Raw genomic sequence first — 22,320 nt, forward strand, 5'->3', positions numbered from 1 at the left:
CAGGGGAATCGTGAATTAGTTGCATATTTGGCGCAATTTAACAAATTAATTGTAGAAACCAACTGACCAGAAGCAAAACGTGCGGCAATTTTTTATCGTGGTCTCAAGGATGAGATCAAAGATGGTCTATCACAGATTCCAAAACGTCCCACTGAGGTTTCCGAATTAATTGACTTAGTTCTTCAGATAGATCAGCGTCAAAATGAGAGGAAGAACGAGAGGCGAAAAGAAACCAGGTATATCCCTCCTCGTTTTGACAGAATGAAAGCAGAAGGATCCAAGTCGAAGGAAACGACATCAGAAGACGAACCAATGTAGATTGGTTCCGTCCGAGGTCCGTTGTCCAAAGAAGAAAGAGAGAAGAGACGTCTGGGCAAGTTGTGTATGTACTGTGGGAACTCTGGTCACTTTGTGAAGGAATGCCCAAAGAAGCCAAAGAACAATTCCTGGGTAAAAGATCGGCTCCACCAGTAGAAGGGGTTGCCCTGGTGGAAGCGAAGGAACAGTCAACTCCAGATTCGAAATTTGTGGCTAATACTTTGCAATCTTCGGCCCCACATTTAATTTTATCGGTTCAGATAAGATTTGGAGGACAGATCAAGGAAGGAATTTCGGTCATGATCGATTCGGGGGCCACAGGAAATTTTTGTGACATCGGTTTTGCTAGAGCTCTTGGAATCGCCTTTGTGAGGAAGGAACGGCCGGAGCCAGTTCGTGCAGTTGATGGAACGAGTCTGTCCTCCGGACCAATAGTCTATGATTCTGAGGAGATCGTGTTGTGTGGACCTGGTCTACATGTTAGCTCCTTGCAATTCAACTTGATCGATGCTCCGCAATTTCAATTTATCTTGGGCCTGCCCTGGCTCACAGAGCATAACCCTCAAATTGATTGGGCTCAGCGATCCATTCGCATGAATTCACATTATTGTTTGCGGTATTGCTTCCATTCTAATCCAGAACCATCAGCAGCTTCACAAGTTTCACAGTCCCAAATTTTAGCAAGCATCCCAAAGACCATTTGTGCTTTAGATACTCAAGAAGTTCCACAAGACTATGAAGATCTCGCTCCTGTGTTCGATGAAAGAGAAGCGGAACGTTTACCTCCCCATCGAGAGTACGATTGCCGAATTGAGCTGGAGCCGGGAGCCTCTCTGCCCTGTAGCCGAATTTACGCATTGACTGAAGCTAAGGAATATTTGAGTAGATATTTGGCTAATGGCTTCATATGCCCTTCACAGTCTCCGGTTTCGTCTCCACTCTTCTTCATTCCGAAGAAGAATGGCCAGCTGAGAACTTGCATAGACTATCGCGCCCTCAATTTGGTGACCAAGAAGAATCGTTATCCACTACCTTTGATTTCTGAGCTCTTGGATCAGGTTAAGGGAGCGAGGGTGTATACAAAATTGGATCTGAGAGGCGCCTATCATCTGGTACTCATGGCCGAAGGAGAGGAGTGGAAGACGGCCTTTCGTACTCGTTTTGGGTTGTACGAATATCAAGTCATGCCCTTTGGTTTATGTAACGCTCCAGCCGCTTTTCAGCACTTTGTAAATGATGTGTTGTGTGAATTTTTGGATCGATGTGCTGTGGTATACATTGACGACATCCTCATTTTCTCTGCCAGTTTAGAAGAACATATCCAGCACGTCAGATCCATTCTGAAGAAGCTGCTAGATAACCAACTTTTTGTCAAACTGGAGAAGTGTGTGTTTCATTCCACACAAGTAGAGTTTTTGGGATTCGTCTTGTCTCCCAATGGTGTATCCATGGATGAATCAAAAGTAAGGGCCATCAAGGAGTGGCCCTCCCCGAGTTCTGTGAAGGAAGTTCAGAGTTTCCTCGGTTTCGCCAATTTTTACAGGCGTTTCATAATTAACTTCTCTGAGCGAGTTTGTCCCCTCACAAGATTACTCAAGAAAAAGACTAAGTTTGAGTGGAATGCGGAAACAGAATCAGCCTTTAATGAACTCAAAAACATATTTGTATCTTCTCCGGTGCTGCTCCATCCGGATCCCGGAGAACCATTCTTTGTGGAAGCAGATGCCTCCAACTTGGCCATTGGAGGAATTTTGTCTCAGCGCCATAAGCAGACTGGCCAGCTACATCCTGTAGCCTTTCGTTCCAGGAAGTTAACAGCTGCGGAAATCAATTATCCCATCGCGGATAAGGAACTGCTGGCAGTCAAGGATGCGTTCTTGGAATGGAGACATTATCTATTGGGTGCCCGGCACGTGGTGACCGTCTTCACGGACCATCGAAATCTTCAGTTTCTGAAGTCTGCTCGCACCCTTACACCACGTCAATTGAGATGGTCACTATTTTTTGCAGATTATGATTTTGTTTTAACTTACAAGCCTGGATCAGCAAATGGAAAGGCGGACGCCTTATCTCGTTTGAATGTTAGCGAAGAGGTCAAGATAAAGAAGGAGTAATAATTCCTGTAGATCGAATAATCGGAACTCTCACCTACGCTGACATTGAAAAGAAACTACGTGATTCGCAGTCTCAAGAAGAAGTGAAGAATTGGACTGCCAAGGGAAAAGAATTCCAAGTCAAAGAAGGAAGGCCCTATTATCTAGACAAGTTGTTTGTGGCGGATCTGGAATTGCGAAGACAGATCATTGAACACTTCCATGATGAGCCACTGGCTGGACATAAAGGTGTGAAGAAAACTATGGAGCTGATTCGAAGAGAGTTTTGGTGGCCGGCAATGGAAGCTCAGGTGCGGCAGTATGTAGCCACTTGTGAGTTGTGTATCAAGGGAAAGACTCCTAGAAGGGCTCCTCAAGGTCTATTACAGCCATTGCCTCTAGCCCCATACCCTTGGCATACCATTTCTATGGATTTCATCGTGGATCTCCCGTCTAGCGGAGGTCTTTCAGTCATTTGGGTGGTGGTGGACCTTTTTTCCAAGATGAGCCATTTCGTCCCATTGAAAGCTCTTCCCAATGCCACTCAGCTGTCCAAACTGTTCACACAACACATTGTAAGGGCACATGGTGTTCCAAAGACAGTCATTTCTGACAGGGGCCCTCAGTTTTTCTCTAGTTTTTGGAGATCCTTTTTGAAGAGGTTGGGTGTTGACTCTCGTCTGTGTACCAGTTTCCATCCAGAGACGGATGGACAGACGGAAAGAGTAAATCAAGAATTGGAGCAATACTTGCGCATGTTCTTGATGGATCAGGAAGGAGAGTGGCCAGACCTGATTTGGGCAGCCGAGTTTGCTTACAATAATGCCGAGCATGCTTCTACCGGTTACTCCCCATTTTATTTGAATTCAGGAAGGCATCCAAACACACTGGTAGATAAAGAAATCAGTAATGTTCCTGCAGTGGAAACGGTAGTTCAAGAATGACACTTGGCCTACCAATTAGCTTCCAGAAATTTGTCTAAGGCTAAGGTTTCCTATAAGAAGCAGGCAGACAAGAAGAGGCGTCCAAATCCAGTTTATGAGAAGGGAGATCAGGTTTGGGTTTCAACTCGAAATTTACGCCTGAAGGGGAACCGGAAGTTCCAGCCTAGATTTGTGGGCCCTTTTCGGGTAGACCGGATGGTGAACCCTGTCAGTGTTAAGGTTAGTCTTCCACCTAGGTTGAAGATTCATCCGGTTTTCCATGTCTCCCTGCTCCAGCGTAGTCCTGAGGGTTTCCGAGTCAAGAAGTCTCCCTCATCTGTCTTGGTGCAGGGAAGTGAGGAATTTGAGGTGAAGAGAATTCTTGATTCTAGGCTACAAAGAGGGAAGATTTTCTACCTAGTTGACTGGAAAGGTTATGGTCCAGAAGAGATATCCTGGGAGCCATGGCACCGAAAGCACAGAAAGCTGAAAGGAAGGCTAAGGAGCTGGAAGCACTAAGTTTAAAAACAAAAGCTTTAATAAAGGCGCAATACAGGAGAGCAGCTGAGAGAGCATCGGAAAAAACTGAAGAATGTCAGAAAAACGGAAACATCGAGGTGAGAGAGAGAAAAGCTCGAGATAAAGAAAAGAATAAGGAAGTTGATTTACTTGCAAGAAAAGTGAATCGAGCGTTGCGGACAGATGGATGCACGGAGAAGGAGCCAGCTCTACGACAGCCTACTTTGATGGAGTCCTTTGCTACCTCTTCAGGAGCCGTGACTATACTGACGTCGGAGTTACAGAAGCCGCTATCCGCCGTACCAGATATAGCGGATGTAGCGGAGCGCACCTGCACGCAGCCTGGGATTACGGATGAGAGCTCAGAACAATCGGGGGCGCAGGGCACTAAACAGAGCCTAGATCTCCAGGTAACTGGCCTGAAAGAGCAGGAATCTTTTACAGCTTTGAGAGATGTGTGTCCCGTAGTGCATGTACTGGATGTACTGGATGTAACGGGTTCAGCTTCTCAGGAGGTGCGAAAGTTGAATTCAGGACGTAAGGAAGGAGCTGTAAATGGCGAGCAGGAGCGTGTGCAGGTACATGTAAAGGATAAAACAAAGGTAGTGGGTAGTGACACTGGAACTAATGATAATATTGTTAAATCAACTACAACTTTGCTGGATGTCAGGCTCGGGGCTCAATTAAACTTAACGGTACCTGCCCCTAATATTTCCAACCCTGTCTCCCCGGGCGATGATGTCTTTTTTTCGATTAATGACGACGAAGATGATGAGGATAACTCGGGGCTCAATTAAACTTAACGGTACCTGCCCCTAATATTTCCAACCCTGTCTCCCCGGGCGATGATGTCTTTTTTTTGGTTAATGACGACGAAGATGATGAGGATAACTCGGCTTCAATTCCTGGGTCTGATGTAGGGCTCTGCTCGCTATCCTCAGGAAGCTCCACAGAAGAATCGGAGCTAGGATCCGATACCTCAGAGCCTGAAGAGAATACAGTAAATAGGACCTCCTCTCAAAGAAAGCTAAAAAGTGCTAAGGAGAGGGCGCGTAATAGGTTAAAGCAACTGCAGGATCCTCTACACCCAGAGGTGGCAAGGAAACTGGTTTGGGATTATTCAGCTACCTCCCAGACATACCAGGAGGGGGAAGGAGATAATACGCAATGTCCACCGCAATCAGGCCTGGCTCAAGCACAAGACCAAAATAAGGCAGCAGCACAGGCTCAGATACAAACCCCTAGCTTGGAACTTTTATTCTCAACACTTAAACAGATGCAGGGTGAGGCAAGGATTGAAAGCCGAAGGGCCAGACAGGCTAACAAAAATATACAGGGTTCACTTCGCAAAGTGAATAAACTCTATGCAGACATGGTGGACAGGGTTGTGGAGGTAGAAGAGAGGACCGGAAAATTGGAGGATGAGCTCGCCAAATGGAGAAGCACCAGGCTTGAGCAGGAGAAAACTGCAATGGACGTTTCTTGGAAACTTGAAGCATTTGAAAATAGGCACCGGCGCAACAACATTAGGCTGTTGGGAGTGGGGGAAGGGAAAGAAGGACAAGATATTCGATCATTTGTTATAGATCTGCTCAGAGAGGGTCTTCCCGAGATAACCAATTGGGATTGGGAGAAGGAGATACAGCGTGTTCATCGCTTCCCCCTATTTCAGAAAAAGGGAAAAACCTTTGATAAACCTAGAGCAATTTTGATATACGTGGGGAATTTTCTACTAAGGGAGGAGATCATGAGCAAAGCGAAACCTGCAGCTAAGCGCTCATATCGGGACATAACCTTCTTTGCTCAGCCCGATTTCTGCCACACCACTGTGGAAAGGAGGTGGAGGTTGAGACAGCTCATTACACCTTTCCAAACTTTAGGGTATGAAGCTTATTTGATGTTTCCATCTCGTTTGAAAGTAGGATCTGGTGGTCAGTTTAAGGTATTTCATTCTGAAATACAAGCTCAAGAATACCTTAATGAAATAAAACTGCCTAAGGGCCAGGAAGGTCATGCAGGTAGCAAAACGAAGTAAGATTAGAATGAGTGGGTGTACAGCTGGAAAGTGATAGATTTCAAGAACTCAGGAAGAGAATAGTATGTTTTGTGGTTATAATTGCTGAAATGTAAGGCAGGGTTATAACCAGTAGTATAAACTCTGAGTAAGAAGAAAGTAGACGGGGGAGTGGGGGGGGGGCGGCGAAATGCGAGCGCACGGTCACGCATAGGTCAGGATTGACCTATTTGCCAGTAAGGGGGGATGGGCTCACAGGGAGGGGTCTACGCGGGAGGGTTGGGGGGTTGGGGGAGTTGGGGGGGTTTGGGGGAGCACGGGTACAGGGCAAGACACATTGGGAGAATGTACCAACACAATATCTAGGGGAAAAAGAGAGGCAGAGATGGATGGCTTGAAGACATACATTTGGAAAAAAGGAGTGCAGCTAAGTACTAAAATCGAGAAAAATTCTAAAGAAAATAGAAGGATTAATTGGCTCAGTCAAGTAACAGAAATTTAATGAGTATTCGATTTGTTACATGGAACGTATGTGGACTAAATGATTATCGCAAGAGACAGGCAATTGCACAAGTACTAAAGAGGATGAATGTGGATTTTGTTCTTTTACAAGAAACGCATATAATGGGATCACAAGGACACCTCCTTGGTCAGCTGGGTTATCATGTAGTAGCATACTCCAAACAAGGGGCAAAAAGCAGAGGTGTGGCCATCTTATCAAGGAAAAAAGATGTAATTATAAGGAGAAAGTTGGAGGATCAATGGGGCAGATGGGTAATGATTGAGTGTTTATTTAGTGGAAAATGGATTACGTTGGGGTCGATTTATGGTTCAAATGATGATGACCCAGAGATATTTGAATATTTGGATGTGGAAATAGCTACCTGGGCACCGTGTATTATCTTAGCTGGGGATTTTAATATTAATGGGGTAGATGGACTGGTGCCAGGGGTTTATAGGGGTAGGAAAAAAAGAGTTTGTCAAGCTTTATCCAGTCTTGCTCAAAATAATGCTTTAATAGATGTATGGGCGCGTTTAAGACCAGATGATGCGGGATATACATATTATTCAGTTCCGCATAGATCCATGTAAGGCTGGATTATTATTTTGTAACTAACTCATTGATCCCTAGCATAGAGATTGAAAGATCCCCTAGACTATTCTCGGATCATAGCCCCTTGATTTTAAGTTTTGCTATGAAAACTGGGATTCGGAAGGATAGAGTATGGACATTTGAAAGAGGTTTACTTACTGATGAACAATATATTCAGCATATGAAACATTGGATAAATACATTTTTTGAGTTTAATAGGGGGACAGTGGAAGCACGGATGGTCTGGGATGCCTTTAAGGCTGGTGCCCGGGGAGAGACTCTTAGCTATAGTATGTATAAAAGAAAGCAGGAGAGCCTAAGGAGTTCAGCCCTGACTATATTGCTTCTGGATGCCGAGAAGGAGTTAGAGCGATGTATTTTGTTGGGGGAAGTACCTGAACAAGCTCTAATTAAGCTTGCCAGGGCAAAACTGCGAGCAGAAGAAAGTGTGGCAGACAGGGCCGCTAAGATCTATTTGGCAAATAGAGAGAGATGTCATGAGTTTAGCGAGAGGGTGGGACGTACACTTGCCATACGCACTAGGCAGAAGGTGGCTACAGGGGAAGTTAGGGAAATTAGAGATAGTATGGGTAGGCTACATACAGATACTGATGAGATTCGTGAAGTATTCAGGCAGTTCTACGCAAATCTATATGATGAGCAATCTGGTAAAGAGGATCAGGCAATTGATAAATATTTAGGGGAGATATCAGCACCAACATTGAATGAAGGTGACGCTGAGACTTTAGAGATGCCCATAGATAAATTAGAAGTTATAACAGCTATTCAGAATCTTCCCTCCGGCAAAGCAGCAGGCCCAGATCAAATTCCGATTGAATTTTACAAGGTATTCTGGAATGAGATAAGTAGTGATCTTCTGATGACAGTGCAGATGGCGCAAAAAGGAGCTTCTATACCGGCGTCATGGGGAGGTGCGGATATTGTGATAATTCTGAAGAAAGGGAAACCATCTATCGAACCAGGTTCGTATAGGCCGATAACTTTAATGAACGCGGACACTAAAATATACTCGAAGGTACTAGCTACGAGATTTGCTAGTTTAATACATACTCTTGTCAGTGATAACCAACATGGATTCATACCCGGTAGGGGTACTACTCATCATACGCGGACAGTCATCACATTATTTGATATTGGAGAAGTTACAGGAGAACCGGTTGCGGCTATGCTCTTAGACGCAGAGAAAGCCTTCGACCGCGTCTCCTGGAACTATCTCTGGCATACTTTGAAGAAAGTGGGGTTTAGGGAAGGATTCGTCAGGGCACTACAGGCTTTGTATATAAACCCGGTAGCATCAATTAGAGTTAATGCTGGCAACACTACTCTGGTACAGATAAAACGGGGAACACGACAGGGGTGTCCCTGTTCACCGTTGCTATTTGCGATATATATGGATCCGCTAATACGCAGGCTTGAGACAAACGAAAGAATTGTCCCAGTAACCACACGTCTGGGACAATGTAAGATATTAGCATATGCCGATGACGTTGCGGTTATAACACCAAACCCAACAGAGGCAATGGAACAGATTGAGATTGAGGCTAAAAAATTTGGACGACTATCGGGCTACGCTTTGAATAGCTCTAAAACTCAAATAATTAAGAATCAGTTCGTGCACTGTCTGGATCATAGAGTGGTGGACTCCGGTCTATACCTGGGTGTAAATATTACTTCTGCCCTAGAAACTCTTGTTGAAATGAATATCGCCCCAATAATCTCGAAGGTGAGAAAAGATTTGGACACACTGCACAATTTGCATCTTTCTATTATGGGACGCACAAACATTATTAAAATGATGATCCTCCCAAAATTTTTATATATATTTAGAGCAATCCCTTGCCATTGTAACTTTCCCTCTGATTGCGCGTTTTCCTCAAGCGCTCTGCTGTGCTCACCCCTCCGCTGCCATTTTGTTTGTTGTTGTCGTCCTCTGTTGCCCGCCCCGCCTCCCAGCTGAGCCGCCCTCCCACAAACTACAAACAGCGCTCCCTTACCTAGAAGCGCTGTGACTCGCTCTTCGCTCTTGGGCTGAGTGGTCGCTCCCCAGTGTCCCTGGCGACATTTGGTATCGTTGTGCTTCTCTTGTATTCTAAACTGCCTCATTATTTTGCCTGCAGTCTGCCTAGGTTGCCGCTTTGCTTTGTATGCACTTTTAAATTGCCATTGTAACTTTCCCTCTGATTGCGCGTTTTCCTCAAGCGCTCTGCTGTGCTCACCCCTCCGCTGCCATTTTGTTTGTTGTTGTCGTCCTCTGTTGCCCGCCCCGCCTCCCAGCTGAGCCGCCCTCCCACAAACTACAAACAGCGCTCCCTTACCTAGAAGCGCTGTGACTCGCTCTTCGCTCTTGGGCTGAGTGGTCGCTCCCCAGTGTCCCTGGCGACATTTGGTATCGTTGTGCTTCGCTTGTATTCTAAACTGCCTCATTATTTTGCCTGCAGTCTGCCTAGGTTTCCGCTTTGCTTTGTATGCACTTTTAAATTGCCATTGTAACTTTCCCTCTGATTGCGCGTTTTCCTCAAGCGCTCTGCTGTGCTCACCCCTCCGCTGCCATTTTGTTTGTTGTTGTCGTCCTCTGTTGCCCGCCCCGCCTCCCAGCTGAGCCGCCCTCCCACAAACTACAAACAGCGCTCCCTTACCTAGAAGCGCTGTGACTCGCTCTTCGCTCTTGGGCTGAGTGGTCGCTCCCCAGTGTCCCTGGCGACATTTGGTATCGTTGTGCTTCGCTTGTATTCTAAACTGCCTCATTATTTTGCCTGCAGTCTGCCTAGGTTGCCGCTTTGCTTTGTATGCACTTTTAAATTGCCATTGTAACTTTCCCTCTGATTGCGCGTTTTCCTCAAGCGCTCTGCTGTGCTCACCCCTCCGCTGCCATTTTGTTTGTTGTTGTCGTCCTCTGTTGCCCGCCCCGCCTCCCAGCTGAGCCGCCCTCGCCCCTCCCCCTCCACTATCCATATATGACAGTTGCTCCCGCGCGCAGCGTTCACGCGCAGCGTCCGCGCCCAATCCGCGCCGAAGGTGCGCCAAAGGTAAGCCCGTCTACGCCCGTCCGCGCCTGGACCGCGCCCAGCGCCAGACCCCCTGGTCCCCGTATTGCCCACCCCTCCCGCATTACTTACGATGCCACCACCCTCCTAGCCCTCAACCCTGGCCGCTCCCCCAACTGCATCCAAGCCGCTCCTGGACACACCCATGGACCCTTTTCCTGCTACTCCTGCAAGTTCGACGGCACCAAGAACAACTCCGCATCCACGAACACACAACAGATATCCGATCCCAACCACCTACAATGCTTCCTGCTCAACACCCGCTCGGTCCACAGACACGCCACTGACCTCTGGAATCTACTCGACACCATCTCTCCGGACGTCGCCTTCCTAACAGAAACATGGATGAATGCCTCCTCAGCCCCAGACATCACCATCGCCATCCCGGAAGGCTATAAGATCATTCGCAAGGACCGTACCGGCCACACAGGAGGAGGCATCGCTATCGTCCATAAGAAATCCATCCGTATCTCAACCAACTCAGACGTCAACCTCGCCAACTCTGAACACCTTCACTTCCAGATCCACATCGACCCCAAGACCACACTCAGAGGCACCCTCCTTTACAGGCCACCAGGACCCCGCGCACAATTCAGTGAGGACATCACACACAGACTTCATCACTCCACACGCGCTCCCCTCCGAGGACTACATCCTTTTGGGAGACCTCAACTTTCACCTTGAAAAGAACAACGACCGCAACACCACCACCCTTTTGGACAACCTCGCAAACCTTGGACTTAAACAACTTGTCACTACCCCCACCCACATCGCAGGTCACACACTCGACCCTATCTTCACCTCCAGCAAGCATGTTTCCTTCAGCCACTCCACTGCTCTCCTTTGGACTGACCACAGCTGCGTTCACTTCACCTACAACAAGCCCACATCCAACAACCACCCCCAACCCACTCTGCAAAGAAACTGGAACAAAATCACCATCAACCAGATCTCCTCATCGCTTCTTCAAAAGCCCCCCGCCCACTCCTCAAACCCAGACCAAGCAGCCACCAACCTCACCCAATGGTTATCCAACAGCGCCGACATCCTAGCACCACTGAAAAAACGACAAATCAAACTAGGCAGCAAGAAGGCCTCCTGGTTCAACGATGATCTTAAGAAATCCAAGAAACTCTGTCGCTCCCTCGAGAAGGCCTGGAAAAAAGACCCAACCACCAGCACCAAGGACGCCTTCAAAAACGCCACCCGCATTCACCACCAACTAATCCGAAATGCCAAGAAAGCAGCCTTCAAGGACCGTCTAGACAACAACGCCCACAACAGCAAGGAACTATTCAACATCGTCAAGGAATTTACCAACCCCTCAGCCAACTCCAACGACATCACCCCCTCTCAAGCCCTCTGCAACTCCCTAGCCTCATTCTTCCACAACAAAATTGCAGACATCCACAACAGCTTCGACAACCAACCAGAAGTCCAAGCCTCCCAATCCCCTGCAGGTTCCCCACCCCCCCCGAACATCCTCAACGACTGGAAGCCAATTTCCACTGAGGACACCATCCATCTGATGAACTCTATCCACTCAGGATCCCCCACAGACCCCTGCCCTCACCACATCTTTAACAAAGCAGACTCCATTATTGCACCGCACCTCCGAGACGTCATCAACTGCTCCCTCAACTCCGCAACCTTCCCGGAAAGCTGGAAACATGCCGAACTCAGCGCCCTCCTGAAGAAACCCACAGCTGACCCCACCGAACTAAAAAACTATCGCCCTATCTCACTCCTTCCATTCCCGGCCAAAGTCATCGAGAAAGCTGTCAACAACCAGCTCGCTGCATTCCTCGAAACCAACAAATCCCTCGACTCCTCACAGTCCGGCTTCCGAGCCAAGCACAGCACCGAAACCGCCCTCATCGCAGCAACAGACGACATTCGAACTCTACTGGACAATGGAGACACAGTCGCCCTCATCCTCCTCGACCTCTCCGCAGCCTTCGACACAGTCTGCCATAGCACCCTTCTACAGCGCCTCAAAAACATCGGAATCCAAGGAAAAGCACTGGAATGGATCACCTCGTTCCCCTCCGGAAGAACCCAGAGAGTCCGCCTCCCACCATTCAAGTCAGAGGCCACTGAAGTCATCTGCGGTGTACCTCAAGGGTCCTCACTCAGTCCCACCCTCTTCAACGTTTACATGAGCCCCCTCGCGGCCATTGTACGTCAACACAACCTCAACATCATCTCCTACGCCGACGACACTCAACTGATCCTATCACTCACCAGAGACCCTAACACGGCCAAAACCAACCTACACGAAGGAATGAAAGAAGTAGCCGAATGGATGAAGCACAGCCGTCTGAAACTGAACTCAGACAAAACAGAAGTCCTCATCTTAGGTACCTCCCCCTCCGCCTGGGACGACTCTTGGTGGCCAGAGGCCCTTGGAATAGCACCCATCCCGACGGACCACGCACGGAATCTGGGCGTCATCCTGGACTCCTCACTCTTGATGAACAGACAAGTCAACGCCGTTTCTTCATCCTGCTTCAACATTCTTCGCATGCTCAAAAAAACATTTCGCTGGATCCCTACCGAAACTAGAAAAACAGTCATCCACGCTCTGGTCACGAGCCGACTGGACTACGGAAACACCCTCTACGCCGGCACCACCGCAAAACTCCAGAAAAAACTACAACGCATCCAGAACGCCTCAGCCAGGCTCATACTAGACATCCAGCGTAAAGAACACATCTCTGATCACCTGAAAAACCTCCACTGGCTCCCCGTCAATAAGAGGATCACTTTCCGGCTCCTAACCCACGCACACAAAGCACTCTACGAAATCGGACCCGAATGCCTAACACACGACTATCCTTCTACACCCCCTCCCGCCAGCTACGATCCTCCAACCAAGCCCTTGCTAATGTACCTCGCATCAACAAAACCACCATGGGAGGTAGATCCTTCTCCTACCTAGCAGCTAAAACCTGGAACTCACTTCCCACTCACCTTCGCCTTACTCAGAACCACCTAGCATTCAGAAAGCAACTCAAAACGTGGATATTCAACAAGTAACTCCCCACCCTTCTACAAGCGCCTTGAGACCCTCTGGGTATGTAGCGCGCTATACAAATCTTTGACTTGACTTGACTTGACTTAATGTTTGAGGACAAGTGGTTTAAAGTTTTAGAGAATCTCGTAAATAGATTTATTTGGGCTAAGGGTAAGATGAGGAGGGCATTGAGATTCATGGCACTTCCACGATGCAGGGGGGGATGGGCGTTACCCGACTTAAAATTATATTACTGGGCAGCTGCCCTGCAATATATGTCAGGTCTTATTGGGGGGGCAGAATCTGAGGGACAAGGATCTCTCAGTACAACTGTTATATATGGCCTAGCATTAGGAGATGTATCAGAAAATGGGTTTCTGAAGCAGATGGACTCGAGTTATTTTAAAAGAACTAGATTTAAGACAGTCACAGCAGCACTATGTATATGGAAAGCGTTTACAAAGAAAGTCGGGCTTGGGAGATATAATCGATACACAAGAATGGGACAGAATCCCTCCTTTCCTCAACAAATATTCTCTGATGCTGTGTTTAAAGAATGGGGAAGGAAGGGCATAAACAAGATTGGTGATATTATTGATGGGCAGGGGATAATGCAGTTCATGGAATTACAACGAAAATTTGGATTGGTTTCTAGAGATTCTTTTAAATATTTGCAAGTTAGAAGCTATATTGAAACAAAGAAGGGAGGGCCTGCAGGGTTTAAGAAAAACTCAATTATGGAGATTATCCAGGCAGGAACTGACTGTACAATTAGAAGATTATATTTGGAACTGATAGAATCTAAGCAGGATGATTTAGAAAAATGGGCGGAAAAATGGGCAAATAATCTAGATGTAGGCAAAGAAACTTTCTTTGATTCATTAGAAATGGGACAGAATATATTATGTTCCGCGGCCCTTCAGGCACAACATTACAAAACTTTGTACAGATTGTATTATACGCCTGCTAGAATAGCGCAATGGGGAGGGACAACAGGCATTAATTGCCCGAGATGCGGAAGTTTAGAGGCTGATATCGTCCATATTTTTGCTACATGTCCGCATATGCAAAAAACACAGAGAGATATTGAGATCTTCTTCTCTAGGTCATTAGGAATTGAGTGCAGTTTAACACCAGTGATAATACTGCTAGGAGTTAATGACGGAGGCAGGCAAACTGAATTTGATTGTTTTATATTTATTGCTATGGCAACTTTGAGATTATGTATTGCTGCGGAATGGCTAGCACCCCTATCCCCGACTTTTCACCAATGGTTAGCTCGGTTTACACAGACTTATAATTTGGAGATGGCAATCTATGCAAGGAAGGGGAAAAAGGGAAGGAGATTAGGCAGACAAATATGGGAGCCCATAACTAAGTGGAAAGAATGCTCTGCAAATTAGTACATTTGATAGATATTGTGTTATGTATATAATGTAGAAATTATGTATATATTGTTTAAAGATTATTATGTAATGTGTCCTGCCCTGTGGAATTCACATGGGGTGATAAAATCCTTAAATAAAAATATTATAAAAAAAAAAAAAAAAAAAAGAAGAGAGTCAAGAAACACGAACACGACAAGAGGTCTTAGTTCTGAAGTAAGGAGGGTTTGAGGCAAGTCGTGAGAGTTTGAACATTCTGAGAAGTAAGTGTTGCTTTTCTCCCATATTTCCCGCTGTGACAACAAATCTGTGAAATCATCCAGTGACTTGGAACTCTGTGAGTCAGTAAGCCTTTATTGAGTCAGCAATTGCAGCACGTTGGCCTGCAACAGATTCTCTGCAGAGTAGAGTTCGTCAGCCAGAATCCAATTCTGCTTTCCTGTGAAAAGAAAAGAAAAGAAAAGAAAAGAGAAAGAATTAAGAGACAGTAGGAGGAGTAATTGTATCAAGGAAAGACTTTACAGCTTGATCAAAGTATTACGACTGTAAATATATATATATATATATATATATATATATATATATAAGAGAATTCACCTACCAGCATCATCTTCGGAGTGCAGAGTCCAGAAAGAGATTAGGCAGCATTCTACAACTACATACTCATATACTTCATTAAGATAAAACATCATCTTAGTTGGTGGACAGGTAAAGGTAGTAAGATTGAGTCCGGGTGGGGGGGTCTCTGGCTAACTGGGTTTACATGTGAATTTTCCTTTCAGGAATTGCTGCACGCCATCAGTACAGCCGCTCATCCACTAATAGAGCATCAGCTGAATGAGTATAGAGAGTAGCTACCCACTGTGTCAGGACAGGTATTGTGGAAAGACTACATTTAGCATTTCTAAAGTTAGTAGTTGTGGAGCAGTTGTTTATTAACTCTCGTTACAGGGATCTAGACGAAGGAGTTCGAGACCAGTCCAGGAAGAAGACACAGTGCAGTCTCTCTTTTCTGTCCAATTCCCCTTTCCCCCTCCCTGCTGCTTGTGAGCCACGGAGTTCGCAGTAGCGGAGTGGGGGAGTGGAGAACCAGCGTCTGCTCCTGTGGAAACCGAACTTCAGCTTGAGGAACTTGACAATATGTCCTCACATGCAATATAATGCACCCTGACTTAGGGCTCTAAGACCTGCTGTAGGGGTGACTTCCATATAGTACATGGAGTGTACATGGGCATTGCACACAGTGATTGTGCAATGTCGTGTTTTAGAAATGTCTTATACCATTTCAAGCAGCCTGCACTGGCCGTCTGCGTGGAATTTGAGTTTGGGTCAATTTAGATGGCACAATACATGCTTCATCACTTGGGGGCCCTCTTTAGTACCAATGCCCTGAGTACCAGGGGCATCATTTACCAGAGACTTACTAGGGTGCTAACGTCTTTGCCGATTGTGTTGCAATTGAGCATTTGTGCATTTTTAGGGATTGACTACTGGCCCTCGGGCCTGTTTAGCAGGGACCTAGTGAACCTCCAGTCAACAACATCAGTATCAGTGAGCAACAAATGGGGGTGCCTGTGAGAAGGTGGCCTGATATATGCTGTTCACTAGTTCTAGTGGGCACCTTGTATCAGTCCAAACAACCCCTTATATTGAATGGTTAAAGACAACCTTTATTGAAAGCTATCCTAGTGGTAGCTATGGAGAGCAGCCTTCAGGCTAAGTCTTGAATAAATGTACGGCAGCTTGTTTTACCAGTCTACAATCTCTTAAATGATAAAATGAAAGGACAACCACACCAGGTATATATCCAAAATATACGTATTTAAAATAAAACACACCCCTCTAGTCTCTTTATGAGACTGGAATTCGAAGTACTTTGTTTACAAGTCAGCAATTATCAGTAATAGCACAAATATATGTTTGGGCCCTAGGGGCGTACCAAACCATAAACCAAAAAAGTGGTATAAGAACCACGACTGGAATAGACACTAGGCCTATAGCCTGTAGAATCGCTGGGACCCCAAGGAACCACCCACCTAGTAGCTTCACATCGCAGAAACGTTCTCTTCAATCCGGAGATGGGGTTCGAACTAATAAGTTCCGAATACCGCTGTTAATTGGAATTACAAACCTTACAAGGGCCTGCCCCCCCATCGCATGAATGTATGACTTGGAATTACCGTCATACTTGATATATTATTTACAAGACAGTGTTCAGCCGTGAACAAGTCGCATGTACGATTTTACTAGAGGCGACGAAACACGTGTTGGCTTGGGAACCACTGTGAAGACTGTGAAACCACTATGAAAACGAGAATATTAAATTGAAGAAATTCAAAAGATAGAAACGGAGATTTGTCTATTGTGTTACATGCCTAATTTACATAATAATTTCGTAAACCATATTTCTACGTGTGCTTGGGTACTCTCACACTCGTGGAGTGGAGGCCAACAATCTTTGGTGCAGGAGGTGCTCAAGGTTGGGGCTACTCGGAGCCCAAAGCACAACTTCAAGGAGGACAAGGAAGATAGTGTTGCTGCAAAAGTTCACGGTGCCCAGGGGTCACGGTTCCACGTCACCCACGATAGCCACGGGCCTCAGCTTTGCTGTGGACTCAGGGTAGTCTCAGGGAAGTCTGGAAATCCACCTCTGGTGATGCAAAGACTTTGGTGTCTGGCGGGAGCTTCAGGAATGCAGACCGGTCAGTTGCTTCTTTGGTGCCTGCCAAGCAGGGGAGTCACTCCTTGACCCCAAGGGAGATCTCTTCAGTCTTCTAGTTAAGGTAGAACATCAAAGGTCCAGGATATATGTTGCAGAGTTTTGTCCAGGGTAATCTAAAGTCCTAGGGACTGGATTCCTATACTTATACTAAGTTTAGGGGATGGACTAACTCTAAGGCCCCACCTATGGGCGGGCTTGGAAAGAGGGGTGATTACACCCATTTCCTTTGTCCAGTTTCACGCCAGAGCAGGGGCAGGTAGCCCCTGCAACCGGTTTGAACTGGGCTATGCACAGGGACAGCAAACGTGCCCCCAGTGCAGGACTTCAAAGCACCAGAGAGCGCTCCCGCCCAGCCCCAATACACATCTGGGGAGGTGGTCACACCTCCCTTCGACAGGAAACCTATTGTCCAGGCCTTCCCTGCTGGAGTTTCGGTCAGCAGCAGAAGGCCAGACCCGTGTCTGTGGCATCCGTTTTGTGATGCCACGGCTTTGGAAAGTTTTAACTGGGTTTAGCCAGTGTGAACGAACATGTCTCTCCCTCTAGAAGGGTGGAATGCTACCCCCGCCACGGGGGGGGGGTAGTATTCCAAAGCGTTTGACACCAAACACGACATGTTATGATGCAGCCATTCCAAAGTTAGCATTTACTGAGAGGTTATAATGCACTTAAAAGTATATGCTACGGCTGCATCACAGAACAGCCATAAGGAAGTATTTCCGAAAGCTGCAGAGGGGCTCAGCTCATGCTTGGGCACCCACTCACATAAAACCAAGCACTCTGCCTTCAGGATTGTCAAAGCCTGCCATAGGAGTGGCTTATAAGTTTATATGTGTCTGTACAAGGTAGTGATATAGGTAGCCTATACCACAGTAAGGGGTGCAAGCACACCCTTACCCAGGCTGCAGTAGCAGACCTGTGGTGTCATTTTGGAGTGCTTCCCAGGGGTGTCATAATACATGCTGCAGCCCCTGGTAAGCCTCTGAGGTACCTATGCCCTAGGTACATAGTATACCATATACTGGGGGCTTATAAGGCACTCCAGAATCCAATTAGATATGTACCTAATGTACATAGAAACCATTTTAGAGAGGAGGCAGCTAGGCTGTGGTCCTGATTAGCAGAGCCACAGCCAGACTAAGGTCGAAAAACAGTGAAACACCAGCAAAAAGTGGGGGTACCCATGTGAAGTAGATCCTACTCTCCTACACAGCCTACACACAGCACTTCAAAAATACTTCTTTGAAGTCACCCCCCACTTCAGAGGCTCAAATGGATATACGTATTGGGTTTCTGACCCCACCAAATCAGACACTTCTGGAAATGTAACGAACCTCTGTCAGAAGAACTGCTGTGCTGCTACAGGGAATGACACTCTGTGTGACTGCTGATCTGGAAGTCCTGCTTTTCTGCTGTGCTGCCCTGCTGCATGCTGCTCTCTGACCCTGCGGAAGCAGAGCTGGACTATGCCTTTCAACCAAAGTGATCTCCAAGTGCTTGTTGGCTTGCCTCCTCCTGCTTGAGACTCAGGGCTATCAAAGTCTATACACCTGCTCCTTTGCCTGGTTCTCTGGAAGTGGATGGAGATACTTGCACCAGAGGAATCGATGCATCTCCATTCTACTTGAAGCGGAATGGCGCACCGACCCGGTTGCAGGAATAGGATCTGCACATCGCACTTGCAACCAGTGCATCGCCTCCAGAACTCAACGCATCAGAACTGCGCATAGCCAACGCTGCCGTGTGAAGAGATCAACACATCCCTTGACTTCATGGAGAGACCCAGCACATTGCATCGGAACCAATGCCCCTTAGCTTTGGCGCTTCATCTGCAGAACTGGTACATCACCACCACTGCGGAATCGACATTGACGCATTGCTCAACTGTGCCTCACATCTCGCTGTTTTGACCAGGTTCAAGGTAGTTTGTTCACACAGCCTGGCTCCAATATACGGTCTGTGTTCCATCGTGGTTGGCCTGAACGGTTGACTTGCACCGGTTCAGGTGATCAGATAATCCCCAATTGAGCGTATTGCTTCTAAGTGCTATAACACTTTTTAATCTTTAAAAATTAATAACTCGACTTGTACTTATTGGATTTGTGTACCTCTGTTCTTGATTTCTTAAAAAGATATTGTCTGTGTTTTTTAAACTAGTGTGGATTCTTTTTTGTGGAATTTTCATTTGTTACAGTGTGTTTTGTTGCACAGATGATTTACACATTGCCTCTTTAGATTAAACTGACTGCTCTGTGCCAGGCTTCCAGAGGGTGAGCATGTGCTCTTTTTTAGTGTTTATCTGACTTACCCTGACTGAGATTGTGGTTCCTGCTTGGGCATGGTGCCTACCTCTGCCAGTCAGAAACCCCGGGGCTTATTTATGGGATTATTGCTGCACTGCCCCATGCCAAAGTGAAGAGCAGGAATGCACCGGATTTAACCCACTTGGTGCATTCCTGTCCTTTCTCCCTGAGCTGGGAGGGTTGTTTATGTGCAGGAAGGGGCACCTTCCTGCTCCAAAACAATCCCACGAGGTATGTTCCTCTTTTTTGTGTGCTGCATCATGCAGGAAACATCGAAAGAGGAACAAGTGAGGAGAAATGAACATATTTCTCCTCGTTACGCCTCACCTATGTGTATCTTCCCCAGATTTACAGTATTTGGTAAATCTGGGGCAGGTTTAAATTCCATGGGTGATGCGTGAGAAAGCCCCCCGCAACGCACATGGAATGCCTGGCAGACACAGAGTAAGTAGATGCGGCGATTTGCGCTGCGTTGCCTTACTCTGGGTGGCTTTGAGTGGCATCATAAATCGAAATGAGAGGCCCGGGTCACATATGTACCACTTTACATGGTGCACAAGTGATGCAGGCTCTCATAAAAAAGCCCCCAATATCCAACAGTGTATAAGAAGATTTAAAGGTGTCATGAGAAGACACGGCTAGGTCAGTGTTCGTTGATGTGAGGGAGGGTATGAAAAGGGTATGTTTTTTTTCTCTTAGGGTGATGAGATGTCATAGTTTGGTGGTGAATGAGTGCACAGTGTTGTGGGATTATGGACATGAACTAGTCATAACTCTTCTTATGAATGAGAATGGTGTTGTGAAGGCCCATGGTTTATCAAAGGGTGTGAAGTAGTCGCTGCTTTTCTCTCACATGGTCCACGAAGGCCATTGCTTTGTGAGGGAAGAAAGGTGCGATTGGTGGGAGAGGGTTCTGTGTTGGCTGCATGATCCTACTGGTTGAACTCCCAGTTATTTGAATAGCACTTAATGAATAGCTCGTGATTGCGGAATCGATTATTGCTGTTCGCGCAAAGTCTCCCAATGTGACTTATTGAAACCTATGCGGGGACTAGAGATAGACACATCCTTCAGGGCTATGCGCCCCAATCTCTGACCTGTATTATGCTCATTAACCTCTGTGTGTCACATACGGATGTTAATTTCAAGCAAATAATAATTAAAACTATAGATAATAACGATGTCACAATCTGACAGGATAGCTCAGCGAGCTGAACAATTGCTGCTGACACAATGCAGCATGCCAGAGATCATGAATTTGAATTCCTTTTGTAGGTAGATAAATAAAATGCCACAACTGAAGTAATGATAACATCTATTACTGACAGTGCTTAGAAAAGTCAGCAGTATGGTAGGGATCACTACATAAATTCCCTTTAAATTACTTATTATTTAATAGGCCTTGATTTCCGACTTTCCGGGAGCCTTCGGTTCCATATAGCTAATAGTTTGTAACAACTTGCTTTGGGCCATATTATCAAGGAACGGTGATAACGTTATCGCCGCTTAAGCGCCAAGAAACTGCCGCTATAGCGGCGATAATGGGCATGATAATATGCCCTTGAGAATTCCAATAGGAGCTAAGGTTCTGGTGTGAAGGACATCAAACATGGGGTTCTATGGGAATTCTCAAGGGCATATTATCAAGCCCATTATCGCTGCTTTAGCGGCAGTTTATCGCCGCTAAAGCGGCGATAAGGTGTTCGCCGTTGCTTGATAATATGGCCCTAAATGCCTAAGACCTTGTTTCCTCATGCCAGGAGGAGTTTCAGTCTATAGCTTCCAACTTGTATTAATGCCCTGTTTTCACATTTCAGATCTAAAGGATTTGGAGCTCTACGGCGACGGATGGCTGAAGACACATCTAAGGGTGGACCCTTCCAGAAACCTAAAACTCAAGTTCCGAGTGCATGGGCTTCCGTTCCTATATCTGGATTTCCATAAATGTGCGGGTGACAAGGCTATCCCTGAACAGATCGATCACATTGGAGGGAATAAACATACCGCGCTCACTCTTTCCTTTGGCGCACATTTCAGAGCCTTCCCTCTGCACATCTTCATCGCGCGAGCAATCGGCGTCCGCAAAGCCATAGAGCAGCTACTGCTAAGAAGCCCAGAGACAAAAGTTGTGCTCAAAACTGAGAATACTGCTTCGAATCCAGTTTATTTCGAACCTCTGAGTGACTTCCACGGCTACATTCAGTACAAAATCTTGAACACCCTGCTGCAGGGTCTGAACATTGGCATTGTGGATGCTTGGGACATGACTGTGGCGGCTGCTACAAATGACATGCACCCTCCGCCAACGGTCATCCAAAGTGAAGTCAACCACTTCCTTGCACACATCTGCTGAAACAGACAGAAGGCTGGGGCTGCACACGTTTACACGAGGCCGAGACCACTCTGTAATTTACATACATACAAGGATTAATGCACCAGCACCAGGGGATCACAAACATTGGTTCTTTGGGTAAATTATTCATATTTATTATACATTTTTGGGTGAAGACTTTCGGTCCATTGCAGAGTCAGCACGTGACTGTACTATGGATAGACGTCACGCAGCAGCGCTCTATCGCACTTTCCCTTTCGGACCTACTTTGGTTCTCTCTTGGTTTCATGTTTGAGACGTTATTAGGCTGCCTCTGCTTGCAAAGTTATATATTATGGGGCAGATTTACCAGCCCCTTGCACCACTTTTGCGTCACTTTTCCCATGTTAAAAGCGACGCAAAAGTGGTGCAAGAGGCTTGTAAATCTGCCCCTATATATTTGCTTTTGCAACCATATTCTAGGAACCCGCTGCACATGTTGCGTGTCACTCATTAGCTCTTCATGGGATCTAGTCTGCGCATTTAGTACATGTTTAG

At 46.4% G+C, this 22,320-nt stretch overlaps 1 protein-coding gene across 1 annotated transcript in view; it reads left to right on the top strand.

Moving 5' to 3' along the window:
• The window catches only part of LOC146839258 (NXPE family member 1-like), a 297,941-nt gene extending 275,982 nt beyond the window's left edge, over positions 1 to 21,959 (top strand). The window contains exon 5 of the mRNA XM_085650333.1: positions 21,269 to 21,959. Within this exon, the coding sequence (XP_085506459.1) occupies positions 21,269 to 21,804 (536 nt within the window). The 3' untranslated portion in view covers positions 21,805 to 21,959. The remainder of the gene's footprint in view (positions 1 to 21,268) is intronic.
• The last annotated feature ends 361 nt before the right edge of the window (positions 21,960 to 22,320 follow it).

Source organism: Triturus cristatus, chromosome 4_1 (assembly GCF_964204655.1).
Source record: "Triturus cristatus chromosome 4_1, aTriCri1.1, whole genome shotgun sequence".
NCBI lineage: Eukaryota > Metazoa > Chordata > Amphibia > Caudata > Salamandridae > Triturus > Triturus cristatus.